Source organism: Anoplophora glabripennis, unplaced genomic scaffold, assembly GCF_000390285.2.
Source record: "Anoplophora glabripennis isolate ALB-LARVAE unplaced genomic scaffold, Agla_2.0 scaffold106, whole genome shotgun sequence".
Classification (NCBI taxonomy): Eukaryota; Metazoa; Arthropoda; class Insecta; order Coleoptera; family Cerambycidae; genus Anoplophora; species Anoplophora glabripennis.
Genome location: NW_019416398.1, coordinates 1061792 through 1082843, shown reverse-complemented (window position 1 = coordinate 1082843; position 21052 = coordinate 1061792). Strand labels below are relative to the sequence as shown.

General features: G+C 32.2%; 2 protein-coding genes across 10 annotated transcripts in view; one reads left to right on the top strand and one right to left on the bottom strand.

Moving 5' to 3' along the window:
- LOC108904112 (papilin) overlaps positions 1–4957 on the top strand; it is a 28354-nt gene extending 23397 nt beyond the window's left edge. The window contains exons 28-31 of the mRNA XM_018706545.2: positions 51–584; positions 1492–1647; positions 2038–2151; positions 4298–4957. Of these exons, the coding sequence (XP_018562061.1) occupies positions 51–584; positions 1492–1647; positions 2038–2151; positions 4298–4497 (1004 nt within the window). The 3' untranslated portion in view covers positions 4498–4957. The remainder of the gene's footprint in view (positions 1–50; positions 585–1491; positions 1648–2037; positions 2152–4297) is intronic.
- Positions 4958–5715: 758 nt separating this feature from the next.
- Positions 5716–21052, bottom strand: part of LOC108904109 (sodium/potassium-transporting ATPase subunit alpha) — an 80438-nt gene continuing 65101 nt past the window's right edge. For 4 of the 9 annotated variants that reach the window (XM_018706533.2, XM_018706538.1, XM_018706536.2 and 1 more), the window contains 4 exons: positions 16514–16608; positions 8824–8998; positions 7918–8150; positions 5716–6920 (listed from right to left, as the gene is read on the bottom strand). In XM_018706533.2, the coding sequence (XP_018562049.1) occupies positions 6800–6920; positions 7918–8150; positions 8824–8998; positions 16514–16608 (624 nt within the window). In that variant the 3' untranslated portion in view covers positions 5716–6799. Of the gene's footprint in view, positions 6921–7917; positions 8151–8823; positions 8999–10594; positions 10690–11500; positions 11596–16513; positions 16609–21052 lie in introns of all 9 variants that reach the window. The other 5 variants (XM_018706534.2, XM_018706537.2, XM_018706540.2 and 2 more) reach the window with 2 other exon arrangements.

Genomic DNA, 21052 nt, shown 5'->3' with positions numbered 1-21052 from the left:
TACTGTGCATGTTATCTACTTAAACTAACTTTCCTTTTAACAAATACTAGACTCTGAACCTAGACCAGCCACAATCTTGGATCAAACAGACGAACCCCCAGTAGTAGTCTCGTTAAATGCTCCTACTACACTTAACTGCTTTGTATTGGGATATCCGTTCCCCTCTATAACATGGTGGAAGGAAGACAACCTCATTCCATTAAAGAATAACGAATTTGAAGTTCGCAAAGATCATTCTCTACTCATACATTCAGTCAAACTCCACAACCTGGGGATTTACACATGCCAAGCATATAATGGTGTCGGCAAAGCCGCCAGTTGGGCGGTATCAGTGAAAGCCAGAGGACCATACCACTTTGCTGATCCAGCTGAATTCAAATACAAACAGTATATAGTAAATCCTCCAGAAGAACCTACAACTGTTACTAGAACCACCACCACCCCACAACCTCCTAGGTTCTATGTTCCTTACAGACCTACTCCTGAACCGTATGTTCCACCAACTTCTTACCCTGAACCTTCCAATGAAATAGTACCAGAGCCTGTGCCTCCTCCAGATACCGGAGTAGTTCTTCCATCAGTTGGTAATGCATGTTATTTATTATTAATGTGGTTATTGTCTGATTTTTAAAAGAAACCGGGCTTGTGGGATACTAGTTCTGACTTCATTTAAATGAAGTACAATGATGTTTTATAAATATTAACTCATTTATGAACGTTGCTTTTCAGTTCTGCTTGGATAAAAAAATGGCATTCATAGAGTTAACATGTTACGCTTCATTTAAACAAAGTTAGAACTAGCATTCCACGGGCCGGTTTTCTTTTAAAAATGGGACTGTAGTAGACATTTGTTTACTTGTTTTTGTTACTTAACATTATTGCATGCTTTCTGTTATTCTTTTCTTTTGTATATAATGGGTGATTATAATAGCACTTGCTTTTGTTAGTAAATAGAGAATGAATCCATGTCTTTTCAGTTTTTTTGTATAAGGTTAGTACTGTAAGGTACAAGCTAAATTGTGGCAAATGAAAAAAAAACTAATATAAGTCTGTCTTCTTATTTTGAAAATAATTATCTACATTATGCCAGATGTCCGTTATTAAAAAAAAAAAATCTGTATTTTACAGGATGTGCTTGTAACAAAATTTTGGAAAAATATCGAAAGTTTTATTTTGATGTCAGAAAATTTTGTATTATTCATAATATTAGTTGTTTACCTTTTGCATAAGAATAATCCTTTTAAAAATGCAATAATAGAAATCTAGCTTCTGACTCTATAAGTTTTGTTTTCTAAAAATACAGTTTTTTTATAATTTAGTATTACATACATTCCTACACATAATTTATTTGATTTTTACTGAATATATTTTCACCACTACATAACATTAATGGATAATTTAAAAAAAACCACATCCCCTGACTAATTTTTTAGTGATTACACACAAATTTCTTGATACAAATCAAAATATAATTTAAATTCAATGTTTTAGTACCCATTAGAGCAAATATAACAACAAATGACCAAAGATATCCTGTTGGAAGTGACATACAGATTCCATGTGAAGTAGTGGGATATCCAGAACCACAAGTACAGTGGTACAAAGATGGTGTTCCCCTCAATCCATCAGATAGAATTGCAATATCAGGTAAAATGCAAAGTACCTATAACAAGGTTATTTTAAAATGTTTTTGAATTCTGATACATTTTTTATATAGAAATACCTAAAATTTCAAATCTATATAGGCTGTTTACAAAAGACAATTGTTAAAAATTTACCTTAGTAAAAAGTAGAAGTAGCCTAGAAACAGGAGAAAAAAAAATTACGATATATACGAGTTGTTCGAGTGACACATGTTGCCAACTAGCCTAGTTTTTGAAGTAATGTTAGAATGTTATTTTGTAAATTAATCCTCCAAATATTAATAGTCTGAATGTTTTATTGGTTGTTCTACCAACTGGTAAACATTCTTTACATAAATTAATTAAGCAGCTTTTTCTAATATTTGCCCTCATTTACAACCACTTGATTTTTCAGATTCTCATACATTGACGATTCTCAAGGTCACGAAGGCTGACTCAGGATATTATCAGTGCGAGGCAGTTAATAATTATTCCAAAGCATCAAGCACATTAGAAATTTTAATTGAAGGTAAATACCATTTGTTTCAGTTTTTTTGCTATAACAATTAGTCTGTGCTGCACAAATAAGAAATTATTGTACCTGGAGTACGCAGCATATTTGGCCCAGTACCATCTCGTGGTATCACAACTTAAAACATTTTAATAATAATATACGAGGGTTGATTGAAAAGTAAGGTTCTCAAAATGATAGATCCGCAAGGAGAGGTGTTAGGCAAAATCTGGCAGCAGCACCCCCACTCTCGATCCCAATATACCCCGCTTATCTCTACCGTTTAGTGTTGGCAGTTATACGGTATTTAAACACAAAACGGGTTACATCTATTCATGGTTAGTTGTGCCAAGTTTATGGTGAAAAGTGCTTGACTGTGCGACAAGTCCGCAAATGGTGTAGGGAGTTTATTGCTGTTCGCATGGACATTCACAGTGAAGAGCGGAGCAGACGACCATCTGTTTTATTGTCGAGAAGGTTGACAGAGTATTGCTCGAAGATCGAAGGATATCTATCAGCGAACTGGCTAGCTCAGTTCAGAGAATTTTGTCTGAAAAATTGGTGTATCACAAAGTGTGTGCAGTCGGTCCTGTGAATGCTTACAGAAGACCACAAGCGGCAACATGTCGATTGTGCCCACCAATATCTTCAAGAATGTCGAGGCGAAAGAAAGAAATTGTTACGTGTGACGAAATGTGGATGTTTCATTTCACACCCGAAACAAAACAATAATCACGTGAATGGCACCACTCAACTTCGCCTAAGCCAAAAAAGTTTAAACAAACAGTCTGATGGCTACGGTGTTTTGGGACTATAAAGGGATTTTGTTGATCGACTTTCTGCCTAGAACAACGATAAACTCAGACAGGTATTGTGACACACTAATGAAACTCAGACGGGCGATCCAGAACCGTTGGAGAGGAAAACTGAACAAAGGAATCATGCTTCTTCACGATAACGCTCAACCCTACGTCTCTCGTCAAACCCATGACCTACTGAAAAGATTTGGTTGGACTGTCATTCCCCATCCCCTATAGTCTGGACCTAGCCCCTAGTGATTACCACTTGTTCCCGAAATTGAAGGACACTTGGGTGGATTACGCTTCCGGACCGGCGATAAAGTCAAAGAAGAGGTTACTCACTTTCTCAAAGGATTGGCAGCGTAGTTCTGCGACATGGGAATACAAAAGTTGGAAGCACCGTCTCCAAAAATGCTTAGATAGAAATGGTCAAATATGGAGCTATGTTGAAAAATAGCTCAATGTTTAAGCTTTACAACCAAGTAAATTGCTATGGAAATAAACAATGTTTTCTACTTCTAAAAATAAAGGAATCTACTTTTGAATCAACCCTCGCAATTATGCATAGTATAGCTCATTCTACTCTAATGAGCATCCAAAAAGCTGCGCCATGGGCAATCTGATGCTTAATTTGAATTTCTTACACTCAATTTACTAAAATCAGTATTCATAAAGGGTGATTATCATGTAATCTTATGGCATAGAAGTTATTTTTAGAATTTTTTTATTTCTATTTACCCTTTATTTCGAACCCCTTCATATTTGGAGTATTTTTCCTTGTAGATTTTCACACCCATGAATATTTAAAAAAAAAAAATTCTGGCATAGAAGTTATTTTTAGAATTTTTTTATTTCTATTTACCCTTTATTTTGAGCCCCTTCATATTTGGAGTAAGTATTTTTCCTTGTAGATTTTTACATCCATGAATATTAAAAAAAAATGACTATCTTTAAATTCATTTCTGTAATCGGTTTTAGCTGGAATTTGAATAAGACGAGATACACAATCTTTTTTCAAAATTCATTCTCATGATACAAAAAATTCTTATACCAGAGGTTGATTTGTCCAAGCAATGGAGTGTTATACTCTTTATGCCCCAATTTGAAATGGGAACTCTCATAGATTACTTCAGACTCCTGAAACGAATTATTTTTGATGGAATGTTTAAATTAGTAAAACTGCATTTTTTATGTGAATACATAAGGAAGACTACTTTTACGTATTTTGTGCAGCTGTACACCCTGACATTGGTAGTATTAGTTCCTTGTACTACTTCACAATACTCTTCTAAATATTTTGACATTTTTTTTTCAAAACTAATTGTCAATTACTGTCTTGATACTATATTTTTTTATAATTCCAGGAATGTACATCCACCCTAGCTGCACCGATAACCAATTCTTTGCTAACTGTGCACTGATAGTAAAAGCCAAATTCTGTTCACATAAGTACTATGCTAAATTTTGTTGTCGCTCGTGCACGGAAGCAGGACTTTTGCCAGTAGATGGACCACATTTACCGCATTTTAATAAAATAGAAGCTCTTAATTCTAATTTAGTTTAAGCTTAGTAATGTTTCTGTAAGTACTAGTCTCACTATTTTAAGATTGAAAATAAGCTTGGGCAAAATAAATAACAGATAAATATGTGTAAAGAGTTAGTAAAATTACGTTTTATTTATTGATATTATTTATTTATTAAACTATCCTTTCGTTCTTAAAAATGTAACTATTTGTTCTTTGATTCATGTAACCATTTAAAGGGGGAAATTTTGCAAAGTTTATTTTCTAATTTGGCCATGTTTGTAGGTATTTCACAAAATCATTTCACAGAATACCTTCAGACACTTGTGGTCTGACATAATGTAAGAAATTTGTAGATACCTATATTCTTGTTTCCAAGAATTTGTGCAATTTACTTATTGATGTACTTGTATATATATTTTTTAACATTAGTATTTATAAAACTTTGTAAAAATGTGTTCAGTACATGTAAAATTAAAAAAATAAAAGTTTTATTTTATACTTACCGTATTCTTAAATTGGCAGGAAAATTAAGACCCGGATACCATTTTTAATTATCCATACATATTAAAAGCTGTAGGTTATTCTCGTTCCCACACTCGGTTGCGAAAAGAGGTGTACGGTATTATCAATGGCCCGAAGGGCCCCTTGGTCTTTCCTTTATCCAAATGTCTTATTTTGAAGGCGATCTGTTCAAGCCTTCTATGTGAAATTTCCACTTTAAAAAGAGTCCTCGCCGAAAATTGACTTTTTTCGGTGGGAGAGAGATACCTGAAGTAAACCGAGACAAACGTCAGTGAAGATGTCAAAATAAATTTTGTCATTTGACGCGTTTTCCCGGACGATCAGGCCATGGTGAGTCGTTACATTGCCGTTAGGCATTGGTACCGATCTTTTCGAGACGCAACTTTGGCGACAAAACTTGATTTGAACATTTTCAATTTTCTGTTTACATTCGCGAAGAATCAATGTTTCAAATAGCCCATGCAGGCTTCAACCAGCGTTAGATTACCATAGCTCATTTTGTAAACTCACGACTGCGAAGCCGAAGGTCCGGGCTTCGAATCGCGAGTGGGTCGCATTTTTCTTTTTTCTTTTTGGAAAATGTTATATTATTTACCAACCCACAAAGAACGCAGCGCGGAGCAGAGCTTGAGTCGCGTGCAGCGCAGCTCGAGGACCGAAGGCCCCCAGAGAAAGATCAAGTCCGCGTCAGCGGACTTGCCTACCTTTCTAGTTATAATTATTAAAATACAAAATAGTACTATCATCCATTTTATTAAAACCCAAATTTATACAGCTTTATTACGTACTAAAACATAAATGTGAAAAGAACACAAGCCAAATGAATTAAGTGATTCACTTAAAAATATTTACAATAAGATAACAATATCGAGGTCCACTGGTCACAGACCAGAGCGCAACCTGTTATGAGAAAGTAGGACTCTACAAAAGCAGACCTTTTATGTGGTGTGTTTATCATAATGATCAGCCCTAATGACAGAAGCCTCGGCAACCGTCAAATGGCCTGCTGAAACGGCAAAGTATATACAAACAAATGAATGAAATGTCAAACGTTTACAATCGTGATAGTAGCAGTCATGGTGTGTATTGAGCACGACTGGTTGACACTTAATACGATATAACAACACAGTTACTACCTAGCTAACCTAAGTGTTGAAAGCCTATAAATAATACTAAATCATCCGTCCACATTGATTCTACGTACGTGGAGCATGGGTGGAGGCCTTCAACAGGCAACTAGCTCGGCCACCACCCCTGCCCGAGACCAGACTGAACATCACCGTGTCCAACAGCACTAAGGCAACTGAAGTTTTCAACTGGAATGTATGAAAACGCTATTGCGACTAACCTGGGTACTTATTTGACAGTGTGTTTTATTGTTGTTGGTTGTAGCAGGTGTTGAATATTTTTATTCACGATAACTGTCCAGGAGCTATTATTGTTTCTTTTGTTCATTTATTTTTTTTTAACTGAAATTCATTATATTAATAAATAGCTAATATGTGTAGTAGAGTGATTCGGATCAAGTAGACATCACCTATATAAGAAATCACTCTTTTACATAATAATTGAAACTTATCAAACTGCTTAAGCAGCAAGTTTACTAGAATCAGCAACAGTATTTTGTACAACAATCGATAGGAAAAAACATCGTCATAATTTCTGAATGGCAAATATTAGAGAAGATTCTTGGAGTCTTCTAAATTGATATATGTATTTTAATTTATACGAGATCCCTCCTATCGAAGTAACTATGTGACCTGCGGTCGAGACGCCGCACAGTGGCCACTTGGTGGCAGTACACTGAATTTGATGTTTTTAATAGTAGGTCTCCTGTTCCAGCCAGCCTCCTGGACAGCGTCGCAAATAGAATCTCCTCACTTCATCATAAATAAAGATAGACAACATGAATGGAATGGCTGGTAACCACCACACAAATCTGGAAAAAATATATAAATATAAAATACGAAATTCTCTAACAGTGCTATATTTTGTAATATGGGTTTCTTAAAAATGCAGGACATTATTGGCCGAATTTAAAAAAAAAATACAAAAAAACTGGCAAAAATAGCTTTAAAAATACAATCCTACCACTTACTTATTTATTAGAATACTTTGGTAAGTGTAATGAGTGGAGGTATGGTTCAGCTAAATTAGAGTCTTTTCATATTATATTTCGCTCATGTAAAAACAGAAGTACAAAATTTATTTGATGTCCCTTGTGCTAAAGGTGTAACGAAATTTAATAACTTACTAAAAAAAATCCACACTGCATAATTACGAAATATTTTGCAGAGTTTACTTGAAGGAAACACTGCAAATGATCTACATCGACAATTTAAGTATACAAATATTACATCTCTAGGAATAGAACATTGCTTTTCAAGATTTGTTTCATTTTTCAGTGTCAAATATACTGTGGGTACACATGTCCGCAAGTGACTTATTTTAAGTATTACGTCAAGAGTGCCAGCCTGATGCCGCCCATACTGGTCTAACAGTTGCAAGGACAAAAAACAAACGCGGGACGCAACAGAGTTCCAGGAAAAAGTCCACGGCAGTTTGGCGCCAAGGACCAGATACTTATACTTGCGAGTGACTCCACACCACGAAGACTTTCCAACGAACTCTCGCTCCGACAACACTTCTTTTTCACTAACTTTGTTTTCAATAAAAATACTTTTATTTTACTGTTGAGAGTTTTATTTTGCTGCATACCGCAAGCGACCCTCAGTACGTAAGGTTTGCCTTAAAACAAAATAAGACAAGTGTATATATTTAACACAGTTGTTATTTTTAAATTTGTCTTTATGATATTTACCTTTATTATGATAGTTTTCACAAATAATAAATGCCAGTTTGTAGTATTTTTGCAGGCGGTGTTTTTTTTTTTAAATACACCTTATAACTTTTATACTTAGCTCTTTAATACTCACTTGAGAGGGAACATACGTAAGCCCTTATCCATACCAGGTGTGTAGGACAAGAATGCAGCTAAAGCAGTCTCGAAGATAAGACCAAAGTTTAGAGCCCAATTTCTCATTCCCTGGTGAAGGATAGAATTTCGACGGGTCTTGCAAATAATCAAATCAGCCCACTGCACTACCACGATTGACACAAAGAATGCAGTGTGGCAGGTGTACTCCAATGTTTTTCTGTCACGGTAGGTCTGCAAACAAAATAAACCATTCAAATAATCTTTCATTTCATAAAAACTATTTTCTTGAAATACACACGCTGATTTGGTTTATTAATGATAATGTAGTATTTGCTTAAAATAGAATATACAAGGTGTTTACAAACTTGGAGAATTATTTTAATGCAGATTGTTTAAAACTTACGCCATTAAAAGTTATCATGAAATGACAGGCAAAAAGTATAATCGCTATTCAAGTACCTCTAGCTTATTTAAAGTGTAGCTGAATTACACCATTTGTTGCTAATAGTTACTAAAGTTTATTATGTGAAGTGAAAATTCACTCGAACTTTGGATATGAGTTTTTAAATATTGAATTTCCTGATATGTGGATGTAGTTCAATTCCTTAATCTTCTTGTTCTCTGCTCTTAAATCCTTTAGACTTTTATTTCTGGGGATGTTCAAAGCATTCGGTATGTGACAAAGGAGTCAACAATATTGAAGAACTATCAAATGTCATTGAAGCTACAACTCAGACTATTAGACAACGGCAGGATGTTTTGTAAATGTGCACTGTTCTCAGGATTAGTATTATCTTTTTATATTTTTTTTGTGTCACGGTTTAATATAACAGGATTATCTTTAAAAAATAATTTCCAAGTTTATAAAGACCACGTAGCTAAATATTTGCACCGATTTACTAACCCACTCCTGACCATACGAATCTGTAAGGTCGTTGACAGCTTTCGAATCCCACTGCTTGCGAATTCCGAACAAACTCATTGGGAGGAATCCATTTTCAGCCATAATCACAAAGTACACAAAGAAACCAGCTGCGGCTTGAATCATACCAATTTGACCATACGCCATGGATATTAATCTGTACAGATAGTTGACTTAGATAATATTAAGTGTACATAGCTACTCAACTTTTAAGCAAATTTCTTGCCTACTTCGCTCTTATTCAAAACATCTAGCAAAAAGGACTTGCTTAAAAATTGTAGATACTTACGACATATACATCCCACGAAATCATGCTTTTATTATTTTTTTTTAACAACACTGATAACATTAAGTAGTGTTAGTAGACATGCATAGTACAGATGTGCCATTTTACTCTGCCATCAAAAATTTCTCTGTAAAAATCAGTATATAAAATGACAATCTGTCCGTAAGCGGTACTTCTGCTTTACAGGGTATTGGATTGTATTAGTGGGAATGCTTGTATGATTCTTTGCATAAATTATTATCTTTAAATTAAGGAAAAAATAAAGTATTTAATACAAACTCGATAATTCATATTATTTACGTAAGTTTTTCTATTGAATTATGTTGCAGAAATCTAGCTACAAATAAAGTTGGCCAAACCTATAACAATGCGATAGGATAAATTAATTGTTACAACTAATACATATATTAAATACAAATATAATTATAATTTGGAATATATCAAACTCTATGGAATAGATTTTCTAAACATTCCAAATAAAAAGAAACTGTTGCGAACAAGTTACAAATGACCAGTTATATAAAAAATAATAATAATTGATTTAAATGGTTTTCTATAGACCCTCTACTCTAATTATTCTCAAAGAAGCATACCAATAGAAGGAAACAAATACTGGTTAATACATGCCAAAGAAAACCTCTACACAATATTGCTAATGTAACTATATTTTTCTAAGAATAAAACTAATGTCTATGTTGAAGGCAGACATTCTGTGTATTTAACACAGAAGTAAATTAAGAAAACTAACTAGAATATTTTCTAAAACAGTCCTACAATAATCTAGACGCAACACAAACTATACCTCGGCAGATTGTTAAATAGATATTACTAAACTACAAAAGAACCTAACTTTGTATAACAGGACTAGAAAATAGACTACTAAGTTTAAAATAATGAATTCATGACAAAGCTAAAAGGTAGAAAGTAATGCTATGAGATAAAAAACATAACTTAAAAAAGCATATTCAATAATTTTCTTAAGGTGGAAGTCAATGATTATCAAATGCAGGTTAGAGAAATTTTTTTTTTGTACTTGTTTGGAAATCACATTGAAATTAAAAAAATTAAATTGAAATTAAAACCCTCACAATAATACTATGGCAAATCTATTAAAGCTGCTAAACTTCTGATATAAACTTTTGCTGCAGGTGTGGCAACCTAACAGTATAACTGTGGTTAAAACTTAGGAATTTAACTAAAGATGAAGTACTCAATACATATCCAAGACGGAAAGGTAAAAGTGATCATATTTCTTTACATATGGAATAACATGCGAAAAAGATTGCAGTATTATTAAGTCTGCCTGCAATTCATAGATCAGTTACTCAGCTGCTACTCTCAATAAAATTAAAATAAAACAGTGCTTGTGATAAAAACACGAGGTGATATATATATTGGTATATCTGCGTGTGCCGAGGTAGTTGTTGTGTGGTGCCAAGCCATCACGACGCCACTGCAGTGACCCACCTGCGGTTAACCAGGTTGTCCCTATAGGGGTCGCGAGGCTGTCTTTTCATAATGTCCGACTCCGGGGCCTCATAAGCCAGAGAAATAGCAGGCACCTATAGAGAGGAAGGCCGGCATATGCGGCAGCGCAATACACACAGTTAGTAGTGAAAAAAATGGCATGCACAAGTTTTTTAGTATTTAGACTGTTCAGAATAGTGTGTAGAGGAACGGGGAGGAGAAGGCAGCATTTTTTAGGGGCGCCGAAAGCTTCTGTGCAAAATGGATGAGCCAATGAAGTGGACAAAGCCCCGAACATTGAACATTTCTCACTAAAGAGCAGCAAAAATGAAAAAAATAATTTATTTAATATTAATGCGAGACTTTAGTGAAACAAATGTTCATATTAAAAGCAATTTAGATGTATCCTAAATTTTAAGCAAGAAAAGCTTAATAATGCAGCTACTTACCACTGATATGGTCAGTAACCCTTGAAAAGCCACCCACAGTTTATATTTGCAAAATCTATTAAAAATATCAATTCTAGCCTTTGTTATAACTCTTTTAATAACTGTGCCATCAGAGAAATTAACTTAAAAATGTGGGTGACAAGAGATATCAATTGCAGCATCTTAGCCCAATATTAGTATTTTAATAACTTTCAAATATAAATTGAAACAAATAATTTGCGATGGTATTGAAAATGAAATACAACATAAGCTATTTACCTATATTCTAATACGGGGCTTTCGTAACAAGCTCAAGGCATTAGTGCTGGTGAAGTGGATCGAAGGAAAGCAGAAGTTCGCATATGAGTAAAATCAGGAAACACAAACAAAAGATATATAAAGCCGAGTCATTTTTGAGGCAGTGGAGAGAACCGATTGGTCCAATCCAAGAGAAGAGAACACGAAGACATTTTGTTACCTTTCGTTGACGAGTTTATCACTGAAAGGGTTTCTAGGTCTTCGCTTCATTATATCTGATTCTGCCTCCTCATATGCCAGCGAAATGGCAGGGACCTGATCTCGGCCAAACAAATACATGTCAAAAACAAAACCACAAGAAGGACGGCCATGAGGGGCAAACACTTACATGCCAGCACTGTTCCTTGATTTGCCTAGTCTAGATCTAGTGTGCTAAGTTTCTATGTTTATGTGAGTTTTCTTTATTGTTGGAATTTCAAATTAATTTTAATAAAGAGAGTTTTTCTGTAACTTATGTTGCTATTTTTATTATCTTAGTGTGGAAAAAGGAAATGATAAATTTAACAATTATTACTAAATAGACTTTGACACTTTGGTGCATAAATAAGATGTCAAAGTAACAGGGGCCTTAGTTTGCATTGTGGACTGTGGTTCTTTTCGTTTGTCAAATTATCTCATGGATTAAAATGCATCGCTACATTTACAGAAATTTAAAAATGGCTTGTTCCTATAAAACCAATAAATTTATTAAATATTTTCGTTATTTTGTTGAGCAGTAATAAATTGTAGTATTTGTGAAATAATTTTGTTGGGCAAGATTTCTGTTAGTGTAAATGCATTAAAAGTCAAACGCATAAAGGAAATTGATTCCTAAAGCTGCTATATTGGATGACTTTAGATACCTGGCTGATAAGGAACAATTTCGATTATTTTCACAGTAATATTTACTAAGTGGCCATTACTTCAAAGCTGTCGATTGTATTATTACAAGCATAGTTTAAAAGATGACGCTGATAGTAATATGTAGTCAGGCTTATGTTGAAAAAAAAAGCTCTAGAAATAACAAAAATAAAATATAGTTATTAGACTGGGCCAAAAAAATCGACTATTTTTTTTTTAAAGATATATCGAGAATATCATTCAGAATGATGAAAAAAAATATATCGTGAGAGTTTGAGCCCTTCCTTAATATTAGTTTTAAGTAGTGCCGGCAACTGAAATCTGTTTTTTGGATAGTCGGTTAACCGGTTTCGGATAATTCGGATTTTTATGAAATCCGAAAACCGGTTATTCAGTTATTCGATTCTTCAAATATCTGATTATTCAAATAACCGATTATTCGATAATCTACTTCCTTTTTTTTTTAGATATCGATTTGTCCTTTTTTTTTAGACATCAATTTCTCCGGGTCTGTCTTTGTAAAGCACCGATTTTCAGATATCCAGTTTTGGCGATTCAAGTAACGGGTTATTCGAATAACTGGTTTTAGCAACTATTCGACTAACCGGTTTTATCTGAAATCGGTTTTTACGGAACCCGGTTAACCAGTTTCACTTTTTCCGGTTTTTGCCAGCACTAGTTTTAAGAGGACTATCATCGTTAGTTTAGATTTTTTATTCGTGATCCCATTTTTGCGTCAAAACTGCTAAACCATCGAGGTAAAAAAATTTATCTACATATATTTTTGGAGGAAATTGAATGCCCTACAAAAAAGGTCTGATTGAAAATTTTCGGCAGATGAGCCATTTCCATGTAATCAAGACTTGAAAATAGATATGTTTTTTCGATTTGACTTTTTAACTTTGGAATTTTGTAAATAACGAACAAATTAATATCTGAAAAAGAACAATACAGATTTTCAAAGGAAATTTAATGCTCTACAAAAGAGGTCCCTTAACATTTTTGCATAAATTTACTCCTTCAAAAGCTATTCACGATTCAATTTGAAGTAAAAATTAAATTTTTGTTTTTTTCGTTTTTGACCCAATTTTTTTCATTCAATGGAACATATTGATATTATACATCATCAATAATTATTATTCTATCAATATAATTACCAAAAATATCCAAAATTCATTAATATATTCAAATTATTCTCTCAATATAATCTGGTATTTAAGAAAGAAATCATATTGAACTTTATTTGCAAAACAAGTAGTTCTAAATATGTATAAGTTTAATAAAGTGTTTGGTAACATTAATGAAAGTTAAAAAAGTTAATTTTTCAAATGAGACATATATATTTTTTTGGAAACATCATAAGGAGTTTAGAAGTAGCAGTCACATGTACATACTCGTATATCGGAATTCTGTTAATTTTTACCATACCTAATCAGAAAAATAACACAGGCCGACAAAATTTCAAAAAAAAAAAAATTCCAGAGATCAGACACTACGCTTCCGAAGACATTTGGCGCGCTGAATCCGAATCTGGCCTCAGAATTGATCCATCACCCTAGGTTTCCGAGATATTCTAACCTAAAAGTGCAAAAAACACGTACTTTTGCTATATTCAAGGTTATGTAACTTGGCGAAAAAAATTTTTTTCTTAAAACTGAAAACATCATTGGAAACGACTATCTTTCCCCTTCAAAACGCATTTTTTTATTTGGAAAAAGCTCTATTTTTCGCGGAGATATCGTCAATTTAAGATGACCAGTATGGCTATATTATTACATCATGGCTAACCCCATAACACTGAGCGCTGCTAGCCCTAATTGTTAGGAACGTTAACCCCAAGCCCTATAACCCCACAACACTAAGCGGAGCGAGCCCTCATCGTCAGGAAGGTTAACTTCAAGCCCTATAACCCAATAACACTAAGCGCTGCGAGCCCTAATCGTCAGGAAGGTTAACCCCAAGCCCTATATGTCTGGAAGGTTAATCCCAAGCCCTATAACCCCACAACACTAAGCGCTGTGAGCCCTAATCGTCAGGAAGGTTAACTTCAAGCCCTATTACCCAATAACACTAAGCGCTGCGAGCCCTCTAAGGCTCGTAGCGCTTAGTGATATTGTGTTATAGCCATGGTTTAATAAGGAAGCTATACTGATCATCTTTAATCGACGATATCTCCGCGAAAAATAAAGCTTTTTACAAATAAAAAAATGCGTTTTGAAGGGGAAAGATAGTAGTTTCCAATGATATTTTCAGTTTTGAGAAAAAAAATTTTTTCGCCAAGTTACATAACCTTGAAAATAGCAAAAATACGTGTTTTTTGCACTTTTAGGTTAGAATATCTCGGAAACCTAGGGTGATGGATCAATTCTGAGGCCAGATTCGGATTCAGCGCGCCAAATGCCTTCGGAAACGCAGTGTCTGATCTCTGGAATTTTTTCCTTGTTGGCCTGTGTAATTAACCTAAGTTTCACCATTCTGCATCAAATGTCTTCTGAAATATTTAGAACAGGTGAGTTTTTTCTTAACTTTAATACCCTGTATCCCAACAATTGTTGATTTGCAGACTCTACATATTTAATTGACAACCTGTAATTTTTTAAAACATGGCAACTCTAAGATATGTAGCCCAATTGAAACAGGAGATAGAACATTTTAAGCAAAAAGTTTTATAAGGATATGGGTTGATAAATGCTTTGTAAACAAGGTAGGTACTTGGTGGTAAAGGTGACACGTCAAATCAAATTCAGTATAGGTCTGTAGACAATCAATAATTGAAGACTTTGTGCAAAGAGGAGATGAGTCCATATTTTTGAAAAATAAGAGTTATGTAAATTATAGATTAAAATGTGTACTCTGTTTGTTTGGTGCAAGAATGTGACAGGCTCCTTTTCTGCATATTACATTTTTGAACCACTTATGTGTTGATTTTTTGCACCTAGTAGGTATTTGTTTTGGCCATTCGTCTTTAATATTATTTTTGTAAAAATGTTTTGAATATTGGTTATTCACAAAAACAAAAATAAATAATAATGTGATCATATAACCCATTCTTGCACTACAAATTATTTTTTATTTATAAACAAACTAATTCAGATGTTATACTTGTTTAGCCAAAAAATCTAACTTAAAAAAATATATATTTTGCCTTATTTGTTACAATCTGCATATAAGTTCTTACCCTCTTCTTGCACCAGGATTGGCAATTACAACAATGTCATGAAGGAATATTTATATTTTTTTGAACGGAAGCCGATATGCAAGGGATAATCGAATGTTTTTTTTTATCTAAAATTGTATTTTACATTAATTTTTTTTGGATAATAATATATAGAGTCTATCAGAATCAAAGAAATAAATTTATTATTAATGATGTTCCCAAAAAATGTATTATTTTTCAGAAAATAGAAAAAAAGTAGAATTTTTCCCAAAATACTTATCTCCCATGAGATTATTTTGAAGTTGAAAAAAAAAATGTGTTTTGGCAATGCACATTTATCACCCTGCAGCTTTTTTATTAAGCATTTTCATCTACAGGATTTATTTTCTCTTGTTGCAGTTTAGCTAAATATTTTAGAAAGACCCCTGTATAAGTTAATAATGTAATAATTTTGTTTACTAATCTGCTACTTCTCTAAATTAAAACTACACTCTACTATAAAACAACAATAAAAAAACTAACAAATTATTAACATGGAGAAATTATTTCAAAATTTGGTCCAGCAATAAAGAAAACCTTATTTATGTTATGTTGGAAATGAAACAAACATGGAATTCATGTAGACAATACTTAGCTAGAACATCAAGTATTACATGAACCTAAATTAAATCAGGGAAGTTATTCATTTAGGAGACATAATTTTACAACTGTTTAGGTTTATGTAATCAACACTAAAACTCTATGACTAAGGTCTGCACAAGGCTGAGTGCTAAGCAAGCTAACTACACCATTTGGGGAAGGGTGAGTGTAATTGTGTCAGTTTGTTTATACAAATACAGTAAAAAATAATACATAATTTTACCCCAGTTAATCCAACTAATTCTATGTACATGTTAGATTACTCATTGTTAATTTCTAATTGTAGAAATTTCCCATGCAGTTACGTTTATTAATAAACCGCAGGCATCAGAATAAATTTCTTTTAGTAGGTATCTTTTTGTTAGACAGTTCAGTCTTTTGGAATTTGCATTTTATACTTGTATACAAACATTTTTAGATTGTTTAGTATTTACGAAAATATTGTACAAAACCAAGTTATTTGATTGGTTAGTAGGCGAGCAAATAACCCCAAAAAACAAAAACCAAAATAATAATTAAAATAAAAAATAACTGCACCTATCATTGACAAGTTTATCAGTTTGTGGGTTTCTCGGAGGTCTCTTCATAATGTCAGACTCAGCTTCTTCATAAGCCAAAGAAATAGCAGGCACCTATGTTTAATTAAATAAAAATATAGAAATTAAAAAGGTAAAAATTAAAGTAAAGGTTAAAATGGGTACAACTGTTCAGTATTGTTCTAGGAATGAATTAGGAGGCCACCATTTTTCTTGCACTAATTTAGAGTTTTTGAAAATGAACAGAATCATTTAAAATATTCTGCAAATTTTGAATATGTAATAAATTAATATGCAAGCAAATATATTTATATTCAGAAAAAAAAATTAATGACCTATTCTTAATTGGTGCAAGATAAAACTGCTCTAGCTTAGCTCAAATTGAGCTCGATTCTTAAAGCTTAAAAGTAAACGGAAATAAATAAACATTATAGAGGACACTTGAAGGTTAGCAGAAGAAAATGAATTTATGAAAACATACCTTTGGCGCTTGAATACCTTCCTTTTATTTTAACAGTAATAGTAGTAACATAAAAATCTACTGAATACTGAAATAGCTCTATCTCTACTAATAAAAAAGTGTTAAAATGTAACCGAGCCCAGTCAGTGCAAATTTTACTTAGAAAATTTTATCAAATCCTACATGCGACTTTTTATTCATGTTGTTAACTTGTTTTGTACCTTTCGTTTACTAATTTGTCTGTCCATGGATTACGTGGGCGCCGTTTCATTATGTCGGACTCGGCTTTTTCGTAAGCTAGAGATATGGCCGGCACCTTTCGTTCAAAAGGAAATTACTATGTGAAAACTTATACATCTACTATACCTGATGCCTTACAAAATTTAATTTGGGGTAAAAGTAACACTAAAATTCAGTTTGGAGATGTCTTGCAATAAAGCTTAGAATTTACTGAACATTTCAATTCAATAAGTGATGGTAAAGAGGAAGTTTGAAGAATTAGCATCATTTTAACAGGAACAGTATTTTGAAAAAATATGCCACAAATTTAGGGACCAATAGATCAAAAATTAAAATATTTATTTTCCTGCTTGTTTTTGAAATACTGTGTCAAATATGTTTTTTTTATCATATCATATATTTCAAAAAATATATTGTTTTCAAATTTAGATTTTGAGGATGCTACGATGCTACATCAGAATTATTAGATTTCCAACTATTCCCAAAAATATTTAATATAAATTTTTGAGGTTAGGTTTTCTGCGTTGTATGGTATGCCACATATTATAATGCAAAATTTCATTTTACAAAGTATATTCTTGTTATATTTGCATTGCAGACACTGAACAGTTTTAGAAAAAAAAAAAAAGACAAAATGCCATTATTGATTGCCATAGTCAACCAATTTCTATCTGCAAATAGAGGGTTTCCAAAGTGGATCCTCTAAATTTTGGAAGGAATGAGTACTTAGATTTCCAGAAAACTTCCCTTACTTCATATACAGTGCAAACTTGAAATGTGATCGTACATTTTATGCAACAGTTTACTGTGAAGAACAAGTAATTAAGTTTTTTGCAAAAATTTAGGAATAAAAAATAAAATTTAAAATAAATATTTTATTTTTTTAAAGAAAACTTGTTGAGAACCGCTGACTTTATTTTGACATTTACAACCATAAGCTCTATATTTTTCGGTAAGTATATGAAAGATCGATATCTCTAGACCAAATGAATACATCAAATCCAAATTTCAACTTTTCTTTAAATTTCTTACGTTTATTTGTTCAATTAACCAGACCTCCTTGATATGTGTAATAAATGTATACCAAATGTGTTAGACTGTCTTGGTTTTTGCATATTTATCAACTTATTTACTTCAATATTTCTTGTACAGCAAAAATATCCCTTTAACATTTCTACTATTTCACTTTGGTGCAAACGACCATTAAACTTGATTACACCACAGTTCACATTTGAAAGAAAAACACCATCTGTGAAAATAGATTGACACTTACATCAACTCGACAACCCAATGTTAAAGTATACATAATTATGAATTACTCACTACAAAAGTACCTTACAGTAATTTTATATACTTATAATTTAAATAATGTAGTAAAATTTTTTGTATAGGTAATAAGTTCATGGAGAAATTTAAAATAAAATTTTCATAAAATTTTAAATAAAAATGAATAGTCTGAAAATGTGCCATCAGCACAAGGTTTTCGGCAATACTGATCGTGTCTTGTTCTTGTTATACGTATTTAAGGGATATTGGTTACGAAAATTTCGATAATTACGGTTTACGGTAAACAAGAAAAGTCGTTGCAGAAGTCTGCTTTGAAAATAATATTTTATTTAAAGCATATTTGATTATTTGCACAAAATCAAAATACATATTTCTAAGTTCAAATTTATCTAGTATTTGTTATTTGTGTATTGCAATATATTTTTTAAATTAATATTTAATGTACTTTATTTAGAGGTTGTATTTGCTGTGAAAACCATCGAAGTGTTAATTTTTGTGTTTTCAACTGTTAATTTGTTCTAAATTAATTTCCTAAGTACTTGTATACTATGAATAGGTACTAATACTACGTGTACAAGTACATGGTTTGTGGACTAAGCATATTTTAAAGTAATTAACAACTGTTTCAATACCTTAATCTTCAATAATTATCTAAGCATTTATTTATTGCATTTGCTTTTTGAGTAATCTATTAGATTTGCCTTTTAAATATTGCAATTTTAAACTTTATGATAGTACTTAGTTTGCTTAAATTAAATGTTCATTCGTTTAGGAATTTCTTTATTAAGAAGTTAAAATTAGGATTATGATTACTGAATACTGCATAATTTAATTTCAGATCACTCATAAAACCAGTTACTGTTTTGTAAACCAGAATCCGTCACAATACATTAGATTTAGGTGCAGTATGAAACTAAAAGATTTCTAAGAAGTCTAATAATTCTAAATAAAATTTCCCATACATGATTTGGCAAATTTGCAATTATTTGGTGTGCTGGCATAAATGTGCATGTGCACAGCGGCACTCAAAATGTATATGTAAAGAATTTAAGTTAAATATATGTACAAATTTACTATTAACCCTGTTAATCAAATTATTTCCTTATCTTAAATATTTATTAATTTATCATACAAATATTTCTGATGATGACTTTTTTTAATTAGAATTTCATCGCGCCACCAGTGATATGTTTGTAGAAGTTGGGTTGGCATAATTTTGATAAAAATTCGCCCACCACTGGTTTCTCCAGTCTAAGAGAAAAACAATTAGATAATAACAACACATGAAACAACCGCTCCTGTCAAATAAAAGTTGTTTTGTAAATATGTAGTACCTAATTTACATATATTTAATGAATAAAAAATATATATAATAAAAGTTTTAACAAGAAAGTCTACCCCTACTTTAACAGAACTTTTATCAGAATCAACTGCGTTTTTATCGAATATGGTACATTTTTTATGAAAAATTATTTTTTGCGTTACACAGGGTGTCCGGGAAAATGTGAGAAATCTCTCTAATGCAGATAGATCATGAAAAAATAAGATGGCAAGTTCCTATAAAATGTTTTCGTACAGGCCCTCCCTACGGAAATATGTGTCCCTGGACGACGACGCTGGAAATCGGTTTTTCTTGAATAACTTTTAAAGTAGGTACTTAATATAATTTAATAAAAATTTTATGTGGTGGACACTAGTAAGGGCCTCTTAAAATAATGTCCTTGAAACATATTTAGCTTTTTTAGTTTACCAGGGTCGGGCTAAGCTTTACAACTTAATACCTAAATTTTTAACACCCTGTATTTACACTTTTTAATTTTATTTTCTCACACTATTTTAAGAGGTTCTTACTAGTGTCCATTACATAAAATTTTTATTAAATTATATTCAGTACTTTAAAATTGGTTCATTTTAAAAGTTCGTTAACGTGATTGGCTGTTATTTAATCGCGATTAGATATTAATTACGCAGAAAACCTATCCTCAAAAAGGTTATAGTCTAAAACGACGCTAGGAAAAATCGTAGCTAGCGACCTTTCAAAATAGTCGAAAAATTATAAAACGATTACCTTCGGCATTCTAAAAAATTTACATATACCAAATTTGAATGCAATACATAATTTTTTGGAAAAAGTAAGGTAAAAATTTTTATTTAAAAGAAAAACAATCATTTTGGAAAAACATACAGTAAAAACTTTATTTTAAAATACGTCTATGGCCCATAGGAAAAAATCGTCTTAATTTTTTGCCTTCTTTTTGCTTTTGAGTTTATTACACATTTTTCAAAAAAAAATTGTGTAATTAAAAACCACTGATTATGTTCCTGACCAATGAATTTAAAAAATAAACAGCAACAGAATATTAAAATCATCACTTAAAAAAATAACTGTTCTAATTTAAAATACGTATCTTTCTCATTATCATAATAAGAATCGCTGATCACGGATCATTTTTTTTTTCAATTCGTAAACGAATTGTAACATCAATACAATATCACAAGACGGCTCCTTTACAGACTAATAACTCGAATAACGGTAAAATAAATTGATATGCG